This window comes from Strongylocentrotus purpuratus, unplaced genomic scaffold (assembly GCF_000002235.5).
Source record: "Strongylocentrotus purpuratus isolate Spur 01 unplaced genomic scaffold, Spur_5.0 spur5_scaffold_7, whole genome shotgun sequence".
Taxonomy (NCBI): domain Eukaryota; kingdom Metazoa; phylum Echinodermata; class Echinoidea; order Camarodonta; family Strongylocentrotidae; genus Strongylocentrotus; species Strongylocentrotus purpuratus.
Window position 1 is genome coordinate 15,611,245 of NW_022145613.1, and position 27,137 is coordinate 15,638,381.

At 34.9% G+C, this 27,137-nt stretch overlaps 2 protein-coding genes across 3 annotated transcripts; both read right to left on the reverse strand.

Annotated features, from left to right (window-relative positions):
* Positions 1 to 1,910: 1,910 nt before the first annotated feature.
* Positions 1,911 to 10,775, reverse strand: LOC100890142. Its single transcript, XM_011665988.2, has 7 exons — positions 10,649 to 10,775; positions 6,894 to 7,175; positions 6,569 to 6,625; positions 6,038 to 6,205; positions 4,959 to 5,093; positions 3,893 to 3,929; positions 1,911 to 3,101 (listed from the first exon to the last, which is right to left on the reverse strand). The coding sequence occupies exons 2-7, from the start codon at positions 7,158 to 7,160 to the stop codon at positions 2,902 to 2,904; spliced, it is 864 nt and encodes a 287-aa protein (XP_011664290.2). The 5' UTR covers positions 7,161 to 7,175; positions 10,649 to 10,775; the 3' UTR covers positions 1,911 to 2,901.
* Positions 10,776 to 11,459: 684 nt separating this feature from the next.
* Positions 11,460 to 25,184, reverse strand: LOC100889880. 2 transcript variants are annotated; one of them, XM_003729925.3, is made up of 7 exons: positions 25,009 to 25,184; positions 19,305 to 19,586; positions 17,154 to 17,210; positions 16,650 to 16,781; positions 15,994 to 16,128; positions 15,039 to 15,075; positions 11,460 to 13,491 (listed from the first exon to the last, which is right to left on the reverse strand). In XM_003729925.3, the coding sequence occupies exons 2-7, from the start codon at positions 19,569 to 19,571 to the stop codon at positions 13,283 to 13,285; spliced, it is 837 nt and encodes a 278-aa protein (XP_003729973.2). In that variant the 5' UTR covers positions 19,572 to 19,586; positions 25,009 to 25,184; the 3' UTR covers positions 11,460 to 13,282. The 2 variants fall into 2 exon arrangements, with proteins under 2 accessions (XP_003729973.2, XP_011664292.2); XM_011665990.2 differs by having other exon boundaries at positions 19,305 to 19,615.
* Between the last annotated feature and the right edge of the window lie 1,953 nt (positions 25,185 to 27,137).

Here is a 27,137-nt window from a genome sequence, read left to right on the forward strand (position 1 = left end):
CCCTCTCGTATCCTTTGTTTCTTCCCTCCGTTCCTCTCTCTCTCTCTTTCAATCTACTTTTGTCCCTCTCATCTCCTTTTCTCATTTTCCTCCATTCATTTCACTCTTTTTTGTTCTTCTACTCTCTGTCTCCCTCTCTTTCTCTCTCCGTGTCGAGTAAGCAATGACGGGTTTAAACCGATTGATCAAAATATAAACGTTTAAAAGATGATACGTTCACCTCCGGTTATACTTCTGAATAATACGACATACGATTAAGTGCTATCTTTTCAATAAGTAAGAATCATGTATAAAGATGTTATAATTTTATTGTTTTGGTTAGTTGGGGGATGCATCACCCAGTTTTAACATACTGTCATATTGAAAGCGGTCAATGGCCTGCTTTCATCATGGCCAATGTGTCAAAATTCAATAAACAGGTTTTCCCGTACATTTTAACACTTTTTTTCAATCAAAGTCATACTTTTTTTAATCATAATTAATGATTAATTGTTCGTCTAGAAACTCCCTTATCTTGCACATCTCATGGTCAATTTCGTCTTTGGTCATTTATTTTCGAACTTTGTCAAGTATATTTTATCAATTTGCATTCCGTGAAAGTCAAATATAGTTCCAGATCCTCGACTGCCGACATACCAATTGCCTTCATCATTTGCAATCGATTTCGTTAAAGCGTCATTCATTATAAGGTCACGTCATTGCGACAAATTTAAATTAGGCTCTCTTAAAATTGATAGCACAAAAGGGAATTTGGTTATCACATTCTGCAGCGGACCGTCAGGTGAGACGAATTCGAATGAAACCGGACGAAAATGAATGGGCACTTCTTGAAATTGATCAACCATCGACTCACTTGAATGCCAAATGACTAAATTAACTTTCACATTTGCACGATTCCTACAACGAATCTAAAGTGCACAAAGATAAATTTGAAAGGAAAAAGTGTCGAAATTGACGTAAAATCCTATGTTTAGATAATTGTGTTTAATACATACTTACACTATTCTAATTAACAAATCTTTACAAATGTAAAATATCCATCTTTATAAAAAAAAATTAAAAAAGGTAAATCGTATACTAAATAAGGACGCTGGCAAAGAGCAAGAAACTGTGAAAATAATCACATTTAGGTTGGTAGATTCTCAAACTACATGTTAAGCAAAACATGTGTTATATACACTTCCTAAGTAAAATTGTGCTTTCAACCTTGCCCTGTGGCCTTCGTGAAGTATAATGTCACTGGGGATATTGGGGGTACGTCAGATAAGTTGCATTCAGCTCGTGAATATGCACGAGTCAATGACGAGTGCACGATATATGCTAGCTAAATTCAATATTTCTAATATACTACGAAAGGAAGCCATTATTATTATTGAACATTAAAAATTGAACTACGTAAAATCTAAATGACTGAAAGGGTCACTTTTTAATAATGTTTGCATTCTTTAAAATATTGTATAAAGTAAACATTTAAAGTACAGCTGCTCAAAAATTATATCTATACAAAAGAAATATAAACAAATATGAAAGATGTCTTCTACAATACGTACCATGTAAGATGTGAGAATTCAGCTTAATGTACAAAGCCTCAAATTTTCAGCGTAGTTTCAGCAAAGATCAATTTCACACAAACATTGTTTCACTTTAAATCCCCTTGTTGTCATTTATCTTCGTCAACTAAACTAATTAACGAATTGATTACTTCCTAAATGACAGTCAAAAGATCGAAAGGCATAACATTAATATATCATCAGATAAAAAAGATGTATTGGTAATTGAAGATATATTTCACTACAACTCAGGTAACTAGTTAAGGCTACTTATTTTAAATGTAATAGTGATACAGAATTAACAAACGATTTTAATCCATATCAAAGTTAAATCAAGCATTCATCCATTTTTTAAATTACAATTTACAAGTTTAATAAACAAATAGGGAAAATTATCTCATTTTTTAAATTTCTAATGCCTATATGCATTTTCATCTACCACTTGCCTAGTTACATATTTTTCGTTCTATAATATTACGCGATGTTTCCATAATTAATATTAAACCTGTTCTAACTGGATTGATGATCATTTGTGGCTGACATTTAAGTTGAGAAGGTCGTAGCTGTTTTTTTGCTATTTATGTTGTTTGTTGTTGTTGATATTGTTGTTCTTTTAATAGATCTTTCTATGCAGTCATCAAGAGAAGTCACGTGATGTCCAGACCCCTAATCAAGGTACGAAAAGGGTTTCTTTTTTTAGGGTTCACTTATTTTACCCTCATCCCACTGCACTAGTCGATATAATAGAGTTTGCTATATTATATTACATTATGTAAGCCGCACTCCCTATTCTAAAGGGGACGTTACACGAAGATGAGTTATTCAAATGGGTGAAATGGGCCGTATTCATAAAACTAGAAAAAGCAAAGCAATTGCTGGCAAATAGCTGGAATGACGTTCTTCTTTCTAGAATAATCAGTAATTTCTTGCTTGAATAATTGTTTCATCATCAAGCACTGGCTTGACGTGGCTTGAATTTTAATAATCATGTCATGATAACATGATTGTTTTCCATGACTTTACGCATAATATCTATCAAAATACATCAGCCGTTATTTTTGCATATTAAATTTTCTCACCCTCTTTCTCTGAATTACCAATTGCAGAAATTCTAAAAGAAATGATGTAAAATTATAAACACTGTATCATGGTTTAGAATCCAAACTACTCTCTTCAGAAAATTTGAAAGTTTGCAGGAATATACTACCTTTTTTCTTAATGACCGTGTGCCTCGGAAAAGGCATGCACTGTATTTATGAAGAATATGTCTATTGCTTGTTATTCCAAATGTAAGCATGGGCATGTCGGGTGACTGCTAGTTTTATGAATACGACCCACTTTCTTAACAAGTTTAAGCCACCACCCCGCCAGGTTTGGTCAGTACAGAAGCTTCTTGTTGGTTGTACGGGGCAGCAGGAACCTGGTTGTACTGGGCACCAGGAGCTTGGTTGTAGGGAGCTGGAGCAACAGGCTGGCCAGCAGGGGGATAGGTCTGCTGGGCGTTGTATGCGGGAGGAGGCTGGACGATTCCAGCCGGCTGGGTGTACTGACCTGTGTAGAAACAATGGAAATTTAACGTAGTATACTTTTCCTTTTACTCCAATAAATCGCGATAAATAGCCCGATCGTAAAAAGCAAAGTTGCATTGAAATTCAAAGAGAGTGAACCGAAGCTGGATCACGTCATCAATAGTGGTGCGTATTCATTTTAGAATAATAACAATCACTGTGAAGTATTGCAAATCTTATCTTATACATGTATGAGGAAAAGTTCAAGGTATTTTGTCTGATACGCTACCGACCATATTTCAAAGACTGAAGTATACGTAAAGAATGAATCAAGTTGAAATCCCTTCTAGCTGGGATCTAACCAGTTCCCAAGGTGAATTGATAGTTGCTATTTTGTTACATTACACAATGTTGAGAGATATTTGGGACACATAATTAAACTTGCCCACATTTCACCCAAATTTAGCATTTGAATTAAAAGCAGTTTACCAAAATTAGGCATAATTTTACCCCCAACTTAATACAGATTCAGTGTGAGTGATTCTTAAAACTACCGATGACCAGAATTTCTTTTCAGGACAGTTTCAGCGGATCACACACTTATAACTAAGTGTGTATGATATATTGTATTTATCGTTTCAGCTGGTGGACCATTTCAAACATCATACGGTTTTAAGTCTATTTAATTTAGCTCTGTGATATTCCTAGTATCAAAGTATATACTTGCTATCGCTTGATTCCTTTATGAATTAATAAATGAAAATATCATGTTTGTTATCAAGAAACTGTAAATTGAAGTTAAAACAAAAACACAAAGAATCGTGAATTACATACCTGTTGTAACAACCATCGGAGTGTTCTGTTGGGTGTACTACAAATGAAATTAAAACATTTGAAATAAATGTAAGATGAAAACCAAATAATATAATAATGGTAATAATAGACCCTAGCTACTTCTGTATAGTTTACAATACATTTCATGAATTAAAACGCAGTTGGACAGCATTATTCTGGCTTCACATCCTACAACTGTAGGGTATATCGTGGGATCGTGGCACGAAATAATTTCTGCCAGGTACCCAATGCTTCAGATTGATTGAGAGTAGCAAATTTATATTTATGTTTTGCCACGTGCCATTGGTGCCATGCAGGGGCGATCATATCAATTTGCAAATGATGTCTTTCTGCAGTATCAAATGTCTGTTGTACCATGAGGGGGCTCAAACCTACGACCTTCCTGTGTTCGTAGCTCCAGTTAAGTCATACTACTTGATTGCTATTCTCAAGCACATTATACTCGAAACAGCAACAACAACAAATATTTGGATATCTTTGGGTATTCTCCTATCTACTTTCCTACCCTCTTAAATCAGATCTTGATAAAATATCTGTTAAAAGGAGCGTCTCTGCAAAGTTTTGGACGCGACAGGTTTTAAGGGGGTATTGATGTTAACAAAAGTTTGCAAATTAAACTGAAATATACTGACATGTTTCTAACGAGCAGAAAACAAAACAAAACATTTTTTTTTTTTTTTTTTTTTTTTTTTTTGGGGGGGGGGGCAATTAGCATACAGACTTCTTAAAATTCAACATTTCCTCATACAAAAAAGAAAGAGTAGGGGCGGGTACTTGCACCCCCATGCCAACTTGACTTTCGCTCACAATTCGTTATAAGGAGCTTCTCTTATTAAAACCAAAGGAGTGAACAATTCGCCTTAAGTGGAAATATAGTCGAATACGCTCCAAGTATACGTAGCTGAATTAATCTTTTAAAAATGGATTTTTACCATAATGAGTGTAGATTTTCCACGATAGCAAATGAAAAATAATATGACGAGTCCACAAAAGAGAGTGCCTGTCCACTCCTGTACATTTAGAGGGGGTACAACAAATAACTCACCACAGTGGTGGTGGTTTGTGAAGACGAGTAGCCACAGGCCATGCCACCACAGCAGTAGGCTGAAGCCACAATGGCTACAATCATCTCGATCAGTCCAAGGATTGCCAACAGAGAGTCCGATGCGATTCTTCCGCCCTGTTAATCGAATTCGGATAGTTGTATCATATATAATTTTTTTCATTCCTTATACTTATTAATTTATTCTTTCATTTATTCATTACATATATTAATATATAAATTAATATTTATTTAGACATTTATTCATTACAAATATTCATATATAAATTAATATTTATTTAGACATTTATTCATTACAAATATTCATATATAAATTAATATTTATTTAGACATTTATTCATTAATGTATTTAAACATTTATTCAGAATGAAAACAAGATCATCAAAGCTTTTTTGCGTCAAAATTAAAAACAGTTTTATTACATGAAAATTGTTGAATCCACATTACAATAAAAAAATCAATATCCTATTGAAATCATCATACCAACCTAATTTAGATCATAATACTGAAAAGAAGAGAGAAAGATGATGAGAGAAGTGATCAAAACCCTGGTCAACGAAAAACCAACGTTTTATGTAAAATCATTTATCGAGACAAAATTTGTAATGAGAACACTGATTCAAAATATTGATTATAATTATTGATTATTCAGCTGAAAATCGATCAATTAATTGTAGGTAGAATCAATTCTATACAATATTTATTATTTAATAAACCAGCCAATATTTATCGGGTAAAGCTTTTACCCCAGAAAATCCGAAATCAACTCTCTGCATGTGATTTCTGATCAGATGGAAAATTAAAGCAAAGTTTGGAAAGCTTAAAAGACTGGATCTGTGTTTAGCTATCGTAGGGACATCCCAACTGGGAAAATATAATTGATCAAAATACCAGGGACATAAAACATTTCATCTAAAGAATCATAGAGATTGATCGATGATGTTCTAGGAGGATAGCAACTTTATCTAACAAGAATAAACCATATTGGAAAATCATTTCATGGAAGAGGGTAGGGGAAATGCATTCCAACTTTATGAAAATCACGCAGTGTATGTACATACCCTTAGTCCTCGATCGTAGCCATAGTTATAGTCAGAGCCATAGTAATAGTCATAGCCATAGCCATAGTAATATGAACTACTGATGATTCCTGCCCCAATGGCACCAGCAATCATTTGAATAAAGGCAACAATGGCTGTGATGATACACATCGTAAGATAGCCGATGATCTAAGAAGACAAAGTTTTTTTTTTAATAACTTTTTGAAAAGACAACAACAGCTGCAAAACAAAAGAAAAAGTTTATATTAGCCGATGTAATATTTCATGGTTGTAACACATGTATTTGCTTATTGTTGAGTGACACTGTCGTTTCCTGAGCTCAAATCGAGTTAACAAGTCTTTAACTGGCATTGGTACAAATTGAGGGTGTGGGTTGGCTGGGATGGAGGTGTGTGTGTTTGTGTGCGGTGGGTGGGTATTAGCTGTAAACATATGAACCCTCGTATACACTAGAAACGCGTGCATCTAAAGGGAGTATGGGTAATGAATATTTTTCTAAATGAGACTAGAGGAATACAAAAACATACGTACCACACAACTGTTCTTCTGCTTCGAACATATTCCTAAGATTCCGGTAGGAATGTAGAACTAGGGTAGGAGAATAAGCAACATTCATTAAAATCGAAATGACAAATGTAAACTGAATATTGATGTACATTGGACCTTTGTTTTGATTACTCTATTGTGTGTCACATAGCGATCGTGCGTGGGGTATGATTACGTATAAAGTCGTAATGTAATGCTCGCACATTTCATAAGGTGCTGGGCTTGATTTTTCTCAAGTCATTGCGACAATGTTAACCATGCATAAAAACAATTGCATCCTTCACAGAAGAAATGACATACGGAGACTTACCAGAACACTGGCCCAGATTCCAATGGCGGCATAGCCTACTCCGGTGTGGAGGACCAACTCGGCAATGGCGACGACGATGCTCCCAATGCCGAGGGCGAGCTGCAGCCAACCAGTCGCTCTCCCGGCAGCTCCGTTAAAGTTCTGCGACACACCGCTCGACGAGTTAGGGTTCTGCACCGTGTTGGCATAGTTGACTGGAGCGGGCTGGTGGACGTATACAGCCTGACCCGGAACTCCGGGCTGGGTGGGATAAGACGGGGCCTGCATATCAGGGGTAACTTGCTGTGTAGGGTAAGAAGGTTTCGTATTAAAGACCGAACATGAGTTTTGAAGGCCAAATAATTGGGTTAAAACTACACTTATGGTTGCAATTGAGGACTGTAGGACAATTTTCCCACTGGACTACCAGCTCTTCACAACATTGACAAGTGAGAATGGCGGCGAGAATTCCAGAACGTATAGGTTTTTGTTGGGTACTCATATTTATATATATATTAAAAAAAAAAGTAATCGATTGATTGATTGAACTAGTTAAAAAATACACCAACTACTGATCAACTACCCCTAGGACAACCAATATCTTTAACAATAACTATCCGTGCAAATATTCCCAAACAACCACCCCTATAAACGAAAGGCCTACCTCTAGGATAATTGATGTGATAGCCATTTATTTATCTCTGGACCACTACCCTCTAGTTTTCTTTTGTCCAAGGAGAAAATGGGGTATATCCTTGTGGGGAAGTAGGCCGAGGTATCAACTAAAAACTTTTTAGGGTGATCTAGTGGCAATCAACAACTTAAAAACGCTTTCGTTTGCAATATTGTATTAATTAATTTAATGAAAATGAGTTAGTTTTCTTTCAAGTCCAATAGTTATTTAAGTAATAGAGGTAATACAATGTTTAAGGACATATCTATTGCTGCTCATTTAATAGGATCTATTACTCAATCTAAATTTATTTTCCTTTTACTTCTTTTTCTTTCTTTTTCTTCGTCTATTCTTCTCTTTCGTTTACTTTTGTTTAGGTGTGTACCGTTCTACATGTCGTATTCGACACTAGCTTTTATGCTTCATTAATTCATCCCTGCTTGTTGTATACTGTTAATATTTTCTCTTATTTACGTATGTCATTATATAAGTGTACACATGTTTTACTTGAGTATTTTGTTGAAATGGAAAAAGAAATTCAATCAAATTATTGTGTTATTCCCTCTATCTCTGAACTGATCAATTGTAATAAATAATAAGTAAGAATATAAATCTGCAACATATAGAAAAGAATATCAAATCATCACTTGCAAACAATGCACCGCTCCTATGCAGAAATTTCAAATAAGGATGAAATCATCTGTAATTATAGCATATGGCGTCATAGTGCGTTTCCATCGTAGTATGACGTATGCAGATCATAACGAGTACAAAAGTGCACTCGAGTGTACTACAAAGAAAAGAGTACAATCACATGCATTCTTTGTAGAATTCAATATGATATGCATGAACAGTAGAGAGAGAGAGAGAGAGAGAGGGGCGAAGGTGGCAATAGTTGACTGGCAATAAAGAAAACTGTTTGGTCATTAAAATCTTCATATAACCCGGAGTCCTATGTCTTTGAACACAGCTTTGTATGCCTCAGAGGCATAGCTTGTGTTTACCGTGAAAGATGAACCAAACACTACTGCTGCAACAGCAATAAATGGACCACAATTGATTACTTAACTGATTTGTTTATATTTTCAGTTGAAAAAAACAAAAAACGATATTTCAGTAGGCTATTAAAAAAAACACACATCGCCTATCGACTAAATAACATTTTGGTCAAATAGAATAACATTGAAAAGTGGTCATTTGTATGTTCACACAATTTCTTCCTCTATGATTCACACAATTTATAAAAAAAACATCCGTCACTGCAGTAAAATAAAAGCATGACAGCCATTTCTGATTGTGTGCCAATGAGACGGCCTTGGATACTTTACCAACCATTGCGACTGGGTCATGTACAATGGATTATTTATAATATTTGTCTGTTGTTTGTACCACTGTGTGTGAAGTACAGAAAGCGGAACTGTGTGACACGAATATATGGCGTACGGTTTAACAACTCGTAAAGACGACAGGAAAGATGACGCATATGTACCTGCATGCGATATGTAACTACAGGTAGGCTATAGGTTTATGAGGCAGTGAAGGGCCATGTCACCGCCATACATTAAGAAAAAATAGATATATAAACATGTTTTTGCCACGTTTTTTTCATCTGTTGCTCATAATTGTTCTTCCAAAAGTATATATTTCTCTTGTTCGTATTTCATTTTGATTATATTACTCATGTTTTTCTTTCATTGATTTCCTTTCATATCATTTCGTTTTAATATATTGTTATTCTTAAACGTCTATACATGGCCTTCAATGCTGAAAAGCGGCCACTATCTCGGAGAAGAATAGTAAGACAAAACGTAACCCAAAGAAGACTTTCTAGTTTGATCGGATGAAAACATGGCAGTGTTTTTTAGGATTTCAAACGACTTGATCTGGTGAATATATAATAGTGAAATAATGTACATTTCTAAAGAGCTCTGTTTGACATCAAATGTCTTTTAAGGCGCTTACATAACTAGTTATACATTCATAAATTATAACTAATACATTACAGGCTAAACATTACCAGTAGAAGGTTTGGTAATTGAATTGTTCACACATGTACCTAATTATACATAATTAGTAGGTCTGAGTTAACAGAAGCTACTTTGGAGTGAGCATGGTTGAGGATGAATGCTCTTCGGTGCAGAATATTGTGTAAAAATGTAAGGAAAATTTCAAATACCAAGATGTCAACAAATCCCCATAATTCTATTTATATGTAACCACTGGGAGGTGACTACCATTTATTCACCGAAATCGATATATAATAACTTCATCAGTGTTCAACAACATAAAACATACAGATATAAACAACAACGATGAGTTAAAAGGTAAACGGAGCTAGCAGAAGTTCATTCGTTTAAAGTACGGAAAATGGGAAATGGTTACTGGTGGTAAGTAGAAATCTCTCGTACAAAGGTAAACATAACCCTACATAATGAAAGAATGACTGAAACTGTGCTGATATGATTCAGTACTGAACATTTTAAATGAAATGCATGACAATGGATTATCATTCAGTCTAGCATTAGCATTTCTTACAGTCATCAAGGAGTGAGTAATATTTTCGGCGAAATTGAATGCTTATATTGTCCAAAACTCTTCATAATGATCTGAAATACATGAGCATACCTATTTCATTCAGTAATGACAGAGGTTTCAAGATTTGCAAGTCTACGCTGCATCATGATTTTGTGAACTTACCCATCATAACAAATTACAAATGATTCACGACGACATTTAGTAATTACATATACAATAAGATTTATAAACCGGTTGGAAGCACATGCGGTTATTATGACACCTTTTTCGATATTGCGTACTTTTTGAGAATTCTCCTTCATCAGAGTCATATAAAAATGAAGAAAACCACACCTAATATACTATTCGCATCCTCTCCATTAACATAACTGTGTACCTAATATTTCCAATGAGCCTACATATATGTACCCTTCAACATAAAGGCGACTTAGAGTAGAATAATAAATTATAATGATCTCATGATTAGAATCATATCAGCAGTAAGATAATACTACGCAGAATTCATTCATTCTATTCCAGTAAAAACAAAATCAAAATAATTACGGATAAAAGCACAGATGAAACTTACTTTGGGTGCGTGTTTAAAATGTCTGCCTCAAACCAAGTCCTTTTTATGACGCAGTATAATCGCACACACTACAGCAGATATTATAACAATACTGCGAGCGGTATTTACAATAGAAAAATGAATTCCTGTTGTGGATGGTTTGAGTGCTTTGATACTGACGTATTCAAGCAAATATTTGATGAAAAGGAATGCCTAGGTAATGGGGAATAAACATTGGACGGATGATCAGTGTAGCGGGCGCTCGACTAGTGGTAAATTCACTTTTAATAACATATTGAAATATAATTACATACATTTCTTATTAATCTCCTTTGGTTTTGATTTGATTTCAAGATTTCGAGAGTAGGGTTATGTTATTGTTTCCCACTACATCACACTTCGTGAATGTATGAAGTGTTGCGATCTCTGATCTTCTCCAGGCTCCTCCCTCTCTTTGTCTCTCTTTCTTGTCTCCTTTCTTCTGTCTTCCTTGGTCACTCTCAATCTCTCTTCCTTTTTCCCACTCATTCCCCCATTCTCTATATCTAAATCCCATTCCTCTCTTTTTTTCTTGGCGTGTGTCGGTGTCCCTTTCCATCCCTTACCCTCTGCTTCTTCCCTCCATTCCTCTCTCTTTCTCTCTCTCTCACACACTCTTTCTCTCTCTCTCTCTTTCTCTCTCTTTCTCTCTTTGTCCCTCTCATCTCCTTTTCTCATTTTTCCTCCATTCATCTCGCTTTTATCTCTCTTTTCTCTTTCGCGCTCTCTCTCTCTCTTTCTCTCTCTCTCTCTCTCTCCGTTGGTCGAGTTAGCAATGACGGGTTAATACCGATTGATCAAATTATAAACGTTTATTGTAAAGATGATACGTTCACCTCCGGTTGTACCTCTGTGAATGATAACAAGCATCAGACATTCGATTAATTGTTATTTGTCAATAAGTAAGAATCATGTATACAAATGGTATAATTGTATTGTTTTGGTTAGTTGGAGAAGAGGGGGGGGGGGGGAGCATCATCCATTTTTATCAAACTGTCACATTGAAAGCAGCCAATGGCCTTTTTTCAGCATGTCCAATGTGTCAACGTTGTTTTGTATTGAACATAACAAATTGAACTAACTGAAATATAAAGGAATGAAAGGGTCACTTTTTTATAATGTTCGTATTTTTAAAATATTCTTTAAAATAAAGATTTAAAGTACTAAAGCTATGGATTTACAGCCGCTCAAATATTTCATCTACAAAAAACAAAGATAAACAAATATGAAAGATGTCTTCTACAATAGGTGCCTCGTAAGATGTGAGAATTCAGCTAAATGTAAAAAGCCTCACATTTTCAGCGTAGTTTCAGTCAAGATAAATTTCAACACAAATATCTACAATTCGTTTCACTTCAAATCTTGTTTTCTTTTCATCTATCGTCGTCAACTGAATTAATAAACGAATTGATTACTTCATAAATGACAGTCAAAATATCGAAAGGCACAACATAAATATATCATCAGGTTAAACAAATACGTTAGTAATTGAATATATTCCACTACAATTCAGGCAACTAGATAAAGGCTACTTATTTTCAAGGTTATAGTGATACGGAATTAACATCAACACACAATTTTAATCTATATCAAAGTTAAATAAAGCATTCTTCCATTTTTTAAATTACAATTTCAGATGTTCTTGTTTGATCTCCTCAATTATATTTTGATGGTTTATAAAACGATTGTGAAATTTAGCCCATTTTTTTCAAATGCAATATACTTTTTTATCTACAACTTGCCTGCTTACAAATGTTAAGTGCTGTAATATTCAGCGATGTTTCCTTTATTAAATCTGTTCTATCTGGATTTATGGTCATTTGTGACTGACATTGAAGTTGAGAAGGTCGTTGCTGTGTTTTGTTATTGATGTTGTTTGTTGTTGTTGATATTGTTGTTCTTTTAATAGATCTTTCTATGCACTCATCAAGGGAATTCACTTGATACCCAGCCCTCTAATCAATGTAGGAAAGTGTTCTTTATTTGTAACATGGGGTTGAATGATGGGGAGGGGAGAATTTCAGGCTCGCAAAGTAAATAAAGAACACTTATCTTACCTTCATCCCTCAGCACTAGTCAATATAATAACATTTGCGATGTTATTTCATTTAAGCCCTGCCCCCTCCACCCGTCAATTATACGAAGATGAAACCAAGTGGGTGAAATGGGCCGTATTCATAAAACTAGAAAAAGCCTAGCAATCGCTGGCAAACAGCTGGAATGACGTTCTTCTTGCTAGAATAATATTAAGTAACTTCTTGCTTGAATAATTGTTTCATCATCAAACATCTTGCGCTTCTATCAAAATAGATCAGACGTTATTTTCGCATATAAAATTTCATAACCTTCTATCTTAATCACCAACTGCAGAAATTAGATTACAAAAGATGTCAAATTATAAACACTGTACCACAGTTTAGAACTCAAATTACTCTCTTCATAATATCTGAAATGTTGCAGGGATAAACTACCTTTTCTCTTAATGTTCGTGTGTCTCGGAGTAAGCTTGTATTTTATTGATCAAGCATATAGCTATTGATTATTATTCCCAATTTAAGCGTTTGCATGTCGGGGTAATTGCTAGTTTTACCAATACAATCTATTTTCCTAACACATTTAAGCCACCACTCCTAGAGGTTTGGTCGGTGCAGCAGCTGCTTGTTGGTTGTACGGGGCACCCAGAGCTTGGTAATGCGGGGCAGCACGAGCCTGGTTGTACGGGGCACCAGGAGCCTGGTTGTACGGGGCAACAGGAGCTTGGTTGTAGGGAACAGGTGCAACAAGCTGGTCAGCAGGGGGATACGTCTGCTGAACGTTGTACTGGCCTGTGTAGATACAATGGACATCAAGGAATTTAATAGTAGTATACTTTCCCTTTAACACCCATAAATCGCGATAAATAAACAGGTAGTAAGAAGCAGAGTAACATGCAAATTCTAAGAAAGTTAACGGAAGTTTAATCAAGTTATCGATAATAATGCTGTTTCCAAAAAAATCAAGGCTTAGTCCACTTAAAAAAATATTTGCTTTTAATAGATAAATTTTAAAAAGTATGGAACTTTAAAAATGACAGATCTGGTTGTTAGTTAATGACGTTTAATTGCCTCACTACTTATCAATTGCTTTATTTATCTTTATCCAATTAATTTCCCTTGTTATCCCCCAAAACTCAATTTCCCCATGCCTTTTGCAAGGTTATGATTTGTATCATTATGTGTGCATGACATTTCAGAAAATATTTTATGAACTTTAAAGAATTTATACTATTTTTATAATAATGATTCATAATTAATGATGTTAATATAAATAGTTTATTCAAATTCACGTTTTGTCATGATTAAACTGAAAACAATAACTCTATATTAGTGCATCCACACAAACACATATTACTATCAATAAAACTTGGATACTGGTGTGAGGAAATACATTTTTTTAGGGGAGAAATTGGAAATTTATGTTATCAACACAAAGAAGACAATCAGTGGATAGTAAGGCAATGACGTCACATACCCATGAGTGAGTTGCCAATTTGTCCCGTGATTTCAAAGCCTTTAATTTGATTAAGATTTCATAACTTTCTTATTAGTTATCTGCTCTAACTTTTTTGATTGGTTTGTCTGATTTTTTCTGCTTCAATTGAAAGAAGTTAGTTTTCGAGTGGACTTGCCCTTAAAGCGCATTCATTTAAGAATGATAAACAAAACTGCGAGGTATTGAAAATATTTTCATTCGAACTTGCAACATCGTTGCTAACTTTTTGTACGTGTCCGATACGCTACCGACCATATTTTCAAAGATTGTAGTGTACCTAATTGTGGCAAGTTGAAATCCATTTAGCTTGAATCTGACCAGTAATCAAGTTGAAGTGATAATTGTCAGTGTTTATCATTCGTTTAAATTCCACAAGGCTTAGAAACATTTGAGACACAGTAATAAACTTGCCACATTTCATCAAAATTTAGCATTCGAATTTAGGAGGTTTACCAAATGTGGGCATAATTATACCCCAAACAAAAATTAAACACAATTGTAAGGTAGATAACTCTATTACCATATGAGTACGTTTTTCAATCTTTAAATTCAGTGTGAGCGGTTCCTAACTTTACCCAAGAGCAGAATTTTTTTCAGGACATTTCAGTGGGTCTCAGATGTTTATACCAGTGTGTATGAGATTATGTATTGATCATTTCAGCTAGTCGACAATTTCAAATATCACACGATCTTGGATCTGATATTCCTAGTATCACAGTTTATACTTCCTATCGTTTGAATACCTTTATGAATTAATTCATGAAAAGATCATGTTTTTTATCAAGAAAATATGAATTGAAATTCAAACAAAAACACAAACAATCGTTATTTTAATACATACCGGTTGTCACAACCATCGGAGTGTTCAGTTGGGTGTACTACAAAGAAAATTGAGACAATTGAAATGCATGTAGGATGAAAACCAAAAAGTAATAATAGATCTACTTTTGTATAGTTCATAATAAATTTGATCAACTAATACGCTGTTGGACAGCATTATTCTAGCTTCACCTGCCGCTGCTGTAGCGTTTATCGTGTGATCATGGCAAGGAATACATTTTATCAGGTACCTATTACTTCAGCTTGATTGAGAGTAGCAAATTTATATTTATCTCTTGCCACATGTCGCTCATATCAATTTGCAAATGATGTCCTTTGGCAGTATTAAATATCCGTTGTGCTATGCGGGGGCTCGAACCCGCGACCCGTGGGTTCGTAGTTCCAGTAAAGGTCATTCTACTTGATTACTATACTTAAGGATATTATACTGGAAACGGCGCAACGAAAATACTTGGACATTTTGTTTTTACCTATGTACCTAAATCTACTCTTTTATATAAGGTCTTAATCCAATATTTAGTAAAAGGGGCGTCTGTACACAGTTTTGGACGGGACGGGGTTTCTTTTAAGGGGATGGTGTTGACGAAAGTAGACAATTTAGCTGAAATGTACTAACCAGCAGAACAAATCCCGGCCAATTGAAGCCATATTTATAACGAGCAGAGAGAAATAACCAAAACAAGGTCATCACTCTTTGCAATTTGTATACAGTTGTCTTTAAATTCAAAATATTCTGATTTAAAAAAGATGAGCGTGGGTGGGTACACCCCGATGCCACCTCGAACTTCGCTCACGATTTATGTGTTCTTCCTAGGGAGTTTCTCTTAAACCAAAAGAGTGGAAGTTCACCTTCAGTGGAAATATAGTGGAATCTGCTCCAAAGATGTGACTCTCCACAAAAGAGAATGGCAGCCATTCATGTCTATTTAGGGGGGGGGGGTACAACAATTACTTACCACAGTGGTGGTGGTTTGTGAAGATGAGTTGCAACAGGCCATGCCACCACAGCAGTAGGCTGAAGCAACAATGGCTACAATCATCTCGATCAGGCCAAGGATTGCCAACAGAGAGTCAATTGCGACGCTTCCCCCCTGTTTATCGAATTCGAATAGTTCCGTTAACTATTCATCTATCTATTTATTAACTACTTCATTTATTCATTTATACACCATTTATCTATTTATTTACTTATATTTACATTGTTTAATTATCGATTCTTTCATTTATTCATGATAAAAAATAATCATTTATTTATCTATTCATTCATGTATTGAAACATTCGTTCAGAATAAAATTATGATCAGCAAAGCTGTTTTCCTTAATAGTCCTGATTAAAAACATACAAAGTTAATAATAAAAAAAAAACAGTTGACAGACAAGAAATTAACGAAAAATCTATAAATGCACATTACAATGGAACCAAATATTATATTATATTCGACACTGATAAAGTACCTGGAACATAAAACTGGGGGATAGATCACTAATTTTCTGACAAGATAGCAACTTTATCTATCAAGAAAAAACATATTGTAACAATCATTTATTAAATGGAAGGGCGTAAGGAAAATGCAATCCAACTTTATGAGCAACTTGCAGTGTGTATACATACCGCTATTCCGTGGTCAATGTTGCCAAAGTCATGAAGAAAGACACTGGTGATTCCTGTCCAAATGACACCAAGAAGCATTTGAACAAAGGCAACATTTGCCGTGATGATACACATCGTAAGATAGCCGACGATCTTAGAAAACAATGATTTTAAAAAATAACTGTTTGAAAAAACAACAACAGAAAAACAAACGAATAAACTATATCTTAGCGAATTACCAAATGTCATGGTTGTTACATATGTAATTGCTTTAATATTGTTGAGTGACACTATCATTTACTCAGCTAAATGGATTTAAATAGTCTATAATTGGCCTTGGAACAAAAACAGTACGTGGGTTGGCTCGCGCGCATGTGCATGTGTGTGTGCAGTATGTGTGTGTTAGCTGTAAACATATTATGAGCCCTCGAATTTGCCAAAGAAACGCGTTTATATAAAGGAGTTATGGGTAAAGAATACATATTTCTAAATGAAACTAAACAAGGAATACAACATTTTACATACCACGCAAGTGTTCTTCTGCATCGAACATATTCCTAAGATTCCGGTAGGAATGTAGAACTAGGGGAAGAGAATAAATAACAGCCATTACAATCAAAATTACAAAAATAGACTGCTTATTGTTCTTCATGTATGCAGGGCAACCCATGGTGTGTCTTTCTTATAGACTTGCTCTTAATTCACAAAGTATTATAAACAGTAAACAAATTTAGGTTGCCATTTTCATTTTCTTGTTGTTGTTCAATTTAATAGTAGATTGTGAATGTTAGTGTTTATTCCTCTCACATTTAGAGTTTTGCTGAAATTAAATAAACATTAAAACAAGTGCAAACCATTTGTTTGTACCGTGCACTGTGTATTTGTCTTTAGACACACACCAACATATTTGCAGTTTAATACTGATTTGGGTATTGGATAAATAGTCTAGTTGAAATCTTTCTTTTTTCTCTAACCAACTTTTTTAGAGGTATTACAAAGTTATCCAATCTGTCTGTGTAAAGTAAAACCTGATGCAGAATTCAGTTGAATCGCCTGATCGAGATCGAATGGTTAAAAAGTGATTGAGGCCTCGAAAGCTATGTGTTAAAATGTATCAAGTCTTTCTTATTTGAACATTTATTATAACAATTTTCAGGAAATATGAAAGACTACTAAATTTGCACAATGGAAACACAAAGAAGAAGTTTTGAAAGGGTGATCATGAGCAATGACTAATTTCAACAATCCCATATTTTGTTATTCATACATCTAAAAAAAAAATCATAGATTAAAAAAAAATGATAACACATGCAATTGAAATGTCAGGAAGGAGATATAAGAAAACAATAAGAGAGGGATAAAATTGTACAGAAGAAGCTTTTATTTGACAAGATGACGAAATGCATGTTCATACAATGTAAATTGGATGACGAGTCCTTAAAGCAACATAATTGCAAAGACGTTCGGAAAATCATCTGAAGGGAATTTTGATTACCCTAATGTTTCAGTGCGTAAACAAAAGTTTATCGCACTTTGGTAGCTCCTAATCAAAAAAGGTAACCTTGAATCATATGTCATGGTAAGATTATACTGATACCTTGTCTAATTATACCATATTCGTATTATGCTGCCACGGATGACTGAGCAGCAGGATTTTCAAAAAGTGTTGTCAAAATCGTCTCGTACCAACTTAGGGCTGAAGCAATGAATGTAGGTCAAAGCCATTAGTTGAAAATAAAAGGTTATCAACTCAAACTAAAAGAATTCTCAATACAATAAAAGTGTATTGTATTCTCTTTAATATGATGATTACAATCATGACTTCATTCTCATCCCTTATTTAGGGCAGCCATTCTCATTAACTGATACAAAATGGATGAAGTTTATTCGGGATGTTTTTTTGAATACAATAATGAACGTCTACTATCATTTTTTGTTATACTCATCATCCTATATGTTATTTCCTGAATAACCTTTGGGTTTTCATTCGATATTCAAGATGAACACCGTATGCCTCTCACGCGTATGAAATGGCGCAGCGGAGAAGTAAGCAGTATGAAGCTAGATATCATGAGACACGGAGTTAGTAGGCTGTTCAAAATAATTACAGGCTATCCTATGGATCGTAACAAGAATTTGTGAAAGCCTAAATACATTGTATCATTTTAAACAATGAAGCACTGAAGCAAGAGGCATTATTTGAATTTTCAGAGGATTTATGACTAAGGAGCACATGCATAAGGACTGATCCGCAATCGTTCCATCAACAAAAACTTGTTACAGTGCAATTTTGACAACACTTTTTAAAGACCCTGGTGCTCAGTCACCTGTGGCAGAAATATTATGAATAGGGTATCATTGGACAGGAAAAATAAATTACTCTTCACTATGAAATAGATTTCAAAGTCATATTTGTTATGAATTTGTAATTAGGAGCTATCAAAGTTGGGTACAGTTTTAGGATACGCACTGTTTATCCCATTGCATAATCCCCCACAATGCATGACATGCATTGTGGGGGATTATGCAATAAGTCGTTGAAATGTTCGCACATTTCACGGATGATGGGTGTGACTATTAACATTGCCTCAGGTTGATTTTCAATGTCATTGCGAAAGTGTTAATCATGTAAGGAACAATCGCATACTCCAAAGGAGAAGGACAGAGGCAACTTACCAGAACACTGGCCCAAATTCCCATGCCGGAAAAGCCTACTCCTAAGCCGAGAACCAACTCGGGAATGGCGACGACGATGCTCCCGATGCCAAGGGACAGCTGCAGCCAACCAGTCGCTCTCCCGGCAGCTCCGTTAAAGTTCTGCGACACGCCACTCGACGAGTTCGGGTTCTGCACCGGAATGACATAGCTAACTGGAGCGGGCTGGTGGCCGTAGAAAGTCTGGCCCGGGACTCCAGGCTGGGTGGGATAAGACGTGGCCTGCATGTCAGAGGTAACTTGCTGTGTACGATGAGAAAGTTTGGTAAAAACTGACAAGAGTTGTAAAGATAAAAATAGGGTAAAAATACATTTATGGATGCAATTTAGAGCACAGGCGTCAATTAGGGGGTGTGGGGAGGGGGGGGGGGGCGACAGGGGGACCCCAACAAATGTTAAGGGTGGAGGACACAATAGAGTTTTTCCCCCAAATTATGGAAGTCTTGTATTTCGTATGATAAGCTCTATGGGGCCCTACTTTTTGTAAAAGTGCCTTAGAGCACAAAATGTGTGCTCCATGTTAGGATTTTCATCAAGGCTAACAAGGGGCGTCGACTTTTTACAGTTCTGTGATTGGCGAAAATTTTTATAATTATAGCTATCAAAGTTGCAATTGATTCTAGACAGTTCACAATTGGTTTATTTCTTGATTTAAGTAAAGCCTTTGATACTTTAGATCATTTAATTGTGTTACGTAAATTAGAGGCTTATGGTATTCGTGGAATTCTTTAGCAATTATTTAAAGATTATTTATCAAATCGTCAACAATTTGTTTCTATTCAAAATCAACAATCTTCATATTTGCCCATTCGTTGTGGAGTGCCCCAGGGTTCAATACTTGGTCCTTTACTTTTTTAATTTATATTAATGATATTGTGAGTTCATCTGATTTGTTACATTTTATATTATTTGCAGACGATACCAGTGTGTTCATGTCTCATAATAATCTCCGTACGCTAGTTGATTCATTCAATTCTGAAATAAATAAATTAAGTGAATGGTTGATCAACAATAAACTAGTTTTGAATGTTGCTAAAACCCAATATATTGTATTCACTAAACGACGTATTAAAGATAATTTTGCAATCAATTTTTATGGTCATCAAATTAATCGTACTTCTTGTGTGAAATTTTTAGGTGTTCATATCGATGAATCTTTAACATGGCATGAACACGTTGGTGTCGTATGCAATCGTGTTGCCAAAGCTGTTGGCATTATTTACCGTTTGAGACATTTTCCAAGACATATTTTAGTTATGTTATATTATGCATTGATTTTCTCCCATGTCAATTATTGTAATATTGCTTGGTCAAACAATCATGATTATTTTATTACTAAACTATTTGTTTTGCAGAAAAAAGCCATAAGAATAATTTTTAATTCACCATATCATGCTCATACTTTGCCAATCTTTTCCCAGTTAAATCTCCTAAATGTTTATGACATTAATAGATTGAATATTGCAATATTTATGTTTATGTGTTCTAGAGGTTTATTACCATCTCCAATTACATCAAAATTTATTTTAAATAGTAACATACATAATTATAATACACGTAATGCTGTTGAATACCATCTGCCAAAAGTTAGAACTAATATTTCAAAGTTTACTATTTTTTATAAAGATCCTCATCTATGGAGCACGATTCCAAACCATCTAAAGAATCAACCTTCCTTAAATAGTTTTAAACGTTCCTTCCGATTGTTTTTATCAAATTTGTACTCAATAACCTAAATATCATAGTATATATATATATATGCTATTTTTTTTGTATAATGTTTTCCTTTTCCGTTTTACTGTTTCTACCTGCTTTCTTTTTCTTCTTAATGTTATGTTAATTACGTATTTGTTTAGGGGTCAACGTTTAACAAGGCTAAATGCTCTTTTTTGTTGACCCCTCATTCGACATAAATTTTCTTTCTTAACTAATTTCCTTGTTAATTTTATTGTATTCATATTATTTGTAATGATACCCTTCTACATGTATTTATATATTTCTCTCTTTTTTTTTAAATACTCTGTATGTATTGTATATGTTTTTTTATGAAGAATGAAATAAATACCATACCATACCATACCATACCATACCAATTATTCGCGCGGATCTCGGTGGTGAGCGAACTGAGAGTTGATATCATCGTAAAGACTGGGAAAATAAACCCCTTATATGGAAATCATGGTGGTTTAAAGATATAGAACGGTAGTGGTAAAATTGCGGTTCAAGGGTTTTGGGTGAAAAAGTCCATTCAATATTGTTTAAATATTTCCTTCAGAGGTTTAGATGGCAATACTTCAACCTAAATTCGCGAAAAACAGAATTATATGCCCAAATGTTCAATGGTAAAGTGAATTCGCCATATCTATTTAGGCCGGATCGATATGATAATTTACCAAATATATAAATTAGTAGGCGGCTTTCCGGCAAACCTTGAATCATCAGTCAGTCATTAGTCAAAACATATTCTTTCATATTATTATGAATAATAGCTTCTATTTCACTTTTTTGAGAGGGGGGCGTTTCCAAAATTGTTCTTTACCTTTAAGCCAGAAAAAAGAGTTGGATCACTTTCCGGGGACACAAACAGCACTGTGGTTGAGTAGTTGATTTTGTTTCCCTCATACCCGGTTGCTGATAAAGGTCATATCATAAGAGTCCTTGCTCCACTTTGACAAACTTTCAAGCGTTCATCACGTTTGTGCTACAGTGTGTACATCATGCGCATACATAGACTTTCAAAATTTACCCAAAGCAAGTATGTTTTCGAAGCTCCAAATTATATCCTGAGTAAGTATTTCTGGGAGGTTTTCCTACCCTAAACAAGTAGGTCCTTTATCATTTCTAGTGTTATACAATTTTGATACCTCAAACGAGTATTTGCAGTTTTATGCAGACGATTGTAGCATTTCTTCAGATTACCAATTTAACAGTGTAATCGGCGTGCTGGTTTAGCAATAAAATGGAGCTTCTTTTATACTCGTCATCTTGTGTGTATGATTTATGAATTATGTACACTTTTAACGTACGCGATGTGTGTTTTAAACACCTTTTTTGTCTACACTAATGTATTTGTTTTGATACCCTAAACAGGATACGCATGTTCCGCCTCCAACGGAAATACTCTTTTCCTCGGTGTTTGTGTAGGCGTATGATGTACAAGCTGGAATATAAGTTGCCCCCGAGAAACAAGTACTAGTACCTTTTATTCATAAATATTATCATTTCAGACCAAGAGGCACTTTAGATGGCACACATGTGTTTATTACGACCGTAACATACTAGCTGTGCATTGTGTAGATACCTAGATGATTGGAGTGTTATTGGAGTCATTGGAGTGTTATCAATCGCTTTCCTGTTTATTTACTTTTCCGATTGAATATCGGAGGTCCAAAATTATAATGGTAAATCTATTTCTAACTTTAAATATCTTTTTCTATAAAACTGATAATATGTTTCATAGAAATATTCCCTTTAAACAAGTTTTACCACAGGCCCTCATGACTATGATAATCGGGTTATAGAATTAAAGGCATTTCCACTTTTTAAAAGGTCTCTTTTTAATGACTATACCTACCTTGATATCAATATTGTGCATCCAGTATTTGACTATTAAACTTGAAGCTGATGTAAAAAAAAAATCCAAAACGTCAAAAAACGTTTGAAAACACTGTCCATTTCACGTATACTAAGCCCTTTATTTGACAGTAACTAATATAATGGATACTAGTTCGTAGATGTGTTGTATTGTAACTTAACCTATATCTTATCAACGTACTCTTGAACGCTTAATAACTGCTTATAATTACGCCACTGACCCTAAATTTCGGTACTTAAGATATTAGTATCATAAGTACCGAAATTTTAAAAATCTTGAAAATCTATCAAAAGTTAATAATTTTGATTTTGAAATGTTTTTTATTTTGGGAGTGAAATAGATGTAAAAATGTCGTAGCGACTGTTCTTACAAGATACGAAGGGAATAATTACGTATCAATAAAACAAAATAAAACACTGAGTCCTTATATCAACTGATTTTACGCAAGACTGGTTTGACAAATGGAAGAAAATCTTTGCTTTCTAAGGTCTGAAACCCGTGGAAACCCAAGAGCTTCCTTGGGTGGACCCCTCGATGGAGCTTTGCCCCTGGACCCTAGTCCTTATAACGCTCTGCTTGCTTCGCTCGCTAGGCTTTACTTGGACACTCAGATTTCAGCCTCTCCCACCCCTCCCCCCCCCCCTCGGAACATAAAAAGAGGTGACGCCCCTAAATTTGAGGACTGTGGGACAGTTGTCCCACTGGAATACCGCCCATTCTCTGGTAAATGACCCTTTTCAGGTACGAGAAGTTACTCCTTTTCACTTCAGATAAGTACCACCTTAACCTCCGATAAATGCCCCTTTTCATATCTGGTTATTGCCCCTTTTTAGGTGCGATAAGTGTCCTCTTTTCACCTCTGATAATTTCACTTTTAACAATGACATGTGCCCCATTTCCTTTCTAATAAGGGACATATCCCCTTTTCATAAATGCCCCCTTTCACCTTCAATAAATGCCCCTATCCAAATCTGATTGGGGCCCTTTTTCCGTCAACAAATGCCCATTTTCTATTCTCATGACTGATTTTTTTTTTCATCCCTGGAGAGTGCCTCTTTTTAAGGGAAGAATTACTCCATTTTCACCTCTGATGATTACTCTTTGTACTTTAACACATGAGTGTCCCTTTTTTCCTCTTATCGTTAAACGCGCCCTAAATGTCAAGCGACCAAGAGCAATTTCTCCGAAACCTCGCTCGCTACGCTCGGACGAATCTATATACTTATGTTACTTTTCAAAGGTATTAATTTTCAATCTTCCATTATGAGAATCTGCTTATAACCCCATCAGGATTAGATTTTTTACTCTTTATAAGATGTAATGTTTCGCACTGTGATCTCACAAATATTACAATTTTCCTTGCTCGCTTCGTTCGTTTGCAAATATTTTTTCAGACCATCACACCCAACTACAAAACATGATGCTTAAACAATATCTTGTATGGTGTATAAAGTGAAACAAATATTGAAATCATCCCTGATAATGTAATCACAGTGTAGGGGTATATACCAATGTGTAAAAGATTGTATATTTTCGCTTTGAGATTTCCCTTTGTAGGTGCCCTTTTTCTTTTTTGGTGACCCCCCCCCCCCCCCACTTTTGAAGCCCCTGCTGAGGTTTCAAGAATTGCAATTCCACCATAAACCATGAACCTTCTGAACTTACCGATCATAACAAATTACAAATAATTCACGACGACCTTTAGTAATTACTAATTAAATAGGATTTATAAAACTCATTGGAAGCACATACGGTTATTATGACTCCTTTTTTTATATTGCGTACGTTTTGAGAACTCTCCTTCATCAGATTCATATCAAAATTAGGAAGAACCACACCTGGTGCACAATTTGCATCATCACCATCAACATAACTGTGTGTTTAATATTTCAAATAAGCCTACATACATGTACCCATAAAAAAAAATGGCGAATTAAAATAGAATTAGAAATGATAATGATCTCATGATTTGAATCATTCAGCAGTAAGATAATAGTACACAGCATTCATTAATTCTATTCCAGTAAAAAAAAAACTCGAAATTAATTTTGCAGGACCTATCGTACTTACGGATAAAAAAGAGGTGAATCTTGCTTTGGGTGCCTGTTTAAAATGTCTGCCTCAAACCAAGTCCTTTTATGACGCTGTATAATCTCACACACTACAGCAGGTATTATATAAATACTGCGGGCGGAATTTACAATAGAGAACTGGATCCCGGTTGTGGACGATGTAAGTGGTTTTATACTGACTGACGTATATGCAAGCAACTTAATATACGGAATGCCTAGATAATGACGAATAATCGTTGGACAGATGATCAGTGTAGCGGGCGCTCGACCTGCGGTAAATTCATTTGTAATTGCATTTTGAAATATAATTCCAGATATATCTTATAAATTCCCTTTTGTTAGATTTCAAAATTCGAAAGTAGAGGTAACTTAAATGTTTCCCACTACATCCAACTTCGTGAATGTATGACGTATTGCAATCGCTGATCTTCTCCAGACCCCCTCCCTCTCTTTGTCTCTCTATCTTGTCTCCATTACTCTGTCTTTCTCGGTCTCCCTATCTCACTCTCTCTCTATCTTTGTCTCTTCTCATTCCCTCATCCTCTATATCTACATCCCATTCCTCTCTTCTTTTTTGTGTGAGTCTGTGTATGTGTCCCTCTCCCTCTTACCCTCTGTTTCTTCCCTCAATTCCCCTATATTTCTCGGTCTCTTCATATCAAATATTCCTGGTCTCTCACTCTTTCTCTTTCTCTATCTCTCGTTGTCCCTCTCATCTCCTTTTCTCATTTTTCCTCCATTCATCTCTCTCTTTTGTGTCTCTTTTTTGTATCTCTCTCTCTCTGTCTTTCTGTCTGTCTTTCTCTTTCTCTCTCTCTCTCTCTCTTTCTCTTTTTGTCTCTCTCCGTGGTCAAATTAGCAACAACGAGTTATTACCGATTGATCAAAATATAAACATTTATTGTGAAGATGATACCGTCGGCTGGACCTCTGTGTATAATAAAAGAAGCATTAGAAATTCTATTAGTGTTAATTTTAAAGTACGAAGCATGTATACAAATATTATAACTTGATTGTTTTGCTAAGTGATGGGGGATGCATCACGCTTCTTTAACATGCAGTCATATTAAAAGCAGCCATTCGCCTTCTTCCAGCATGTCCAACGTGTAAAAATTCAATATCTAGGATGACCCGTACATTTCAACACTTTTTTCATTCAAAGTTATACTTTGTTCAACAAATTTTCGTCCAGAAGCTTGTTATTCTCGCACATCTCATAATCAATTTTTCTATAATCTGTTAATACTTTGAAATATATTATAAAGTAAAGATTTATTGTACTGAATCTATGAATTTACAGCTGCTCAAAAGTTTCATCTACAAAAAACAAAAAAGATTATCAAATATAAAAGATGTGTTCTACAATACGTGCCTTGTAAGATGTGATAATTCAGCTAAATGTACAAAACCTCAAATTTACAGCGTAGTTTCAGCAAAGATCAATTTTATACAAACATCTACAATTCGTTTCACTTCACATCCCTTTTTAAATTGTATTTATCTTTGTAAACGAAATTAATTAACGAATTGATTTCTTCCTAGACAGTCAAAAGATCGAAAGGCACAACATTAATATATCATCAGGTAAAAATAATACATTGGCAAAGGAATATATTCAACTTCAATTCAGGCAACTAGATAAAGGCTACTTATTTTCAAGGTTAAAGTGATACAGAATCAACATCAACACACGATTTTAATCCAAAACAAAGTTAAATAAAGCATTCACTCATTTTTTAATTACAATTTCAAATGATCTTTGTTTGGTCTCCTAAATTCACATTTAGATGGTTCATATTAAAAGCGATTGGGAAAATAAGCCCATTCATTTCTTCAAATGCAATATGCATTTTCATCTACCACTTGCCTGTTTACATATTGTTCGTTCTGTAATATCCAGTGACGGCGTTTCCATAATATTAAACCTGTTTTAACTGGATTGATGACCATTTGTGACTGACATTAAAGTTGAGAAGTTCGTTGCTGCTTTTTGTTACTTACTTACGTTTGTTGTTGTTGATTGTGTTGTTCTTTCAATAGATCTTTCTATGCAGTCATCAAGAGAAATAACTTGATGTCCAGCCCCGTAATCAATGTAAGAAAAGGGTTCCTTATTTCTAACGCGGG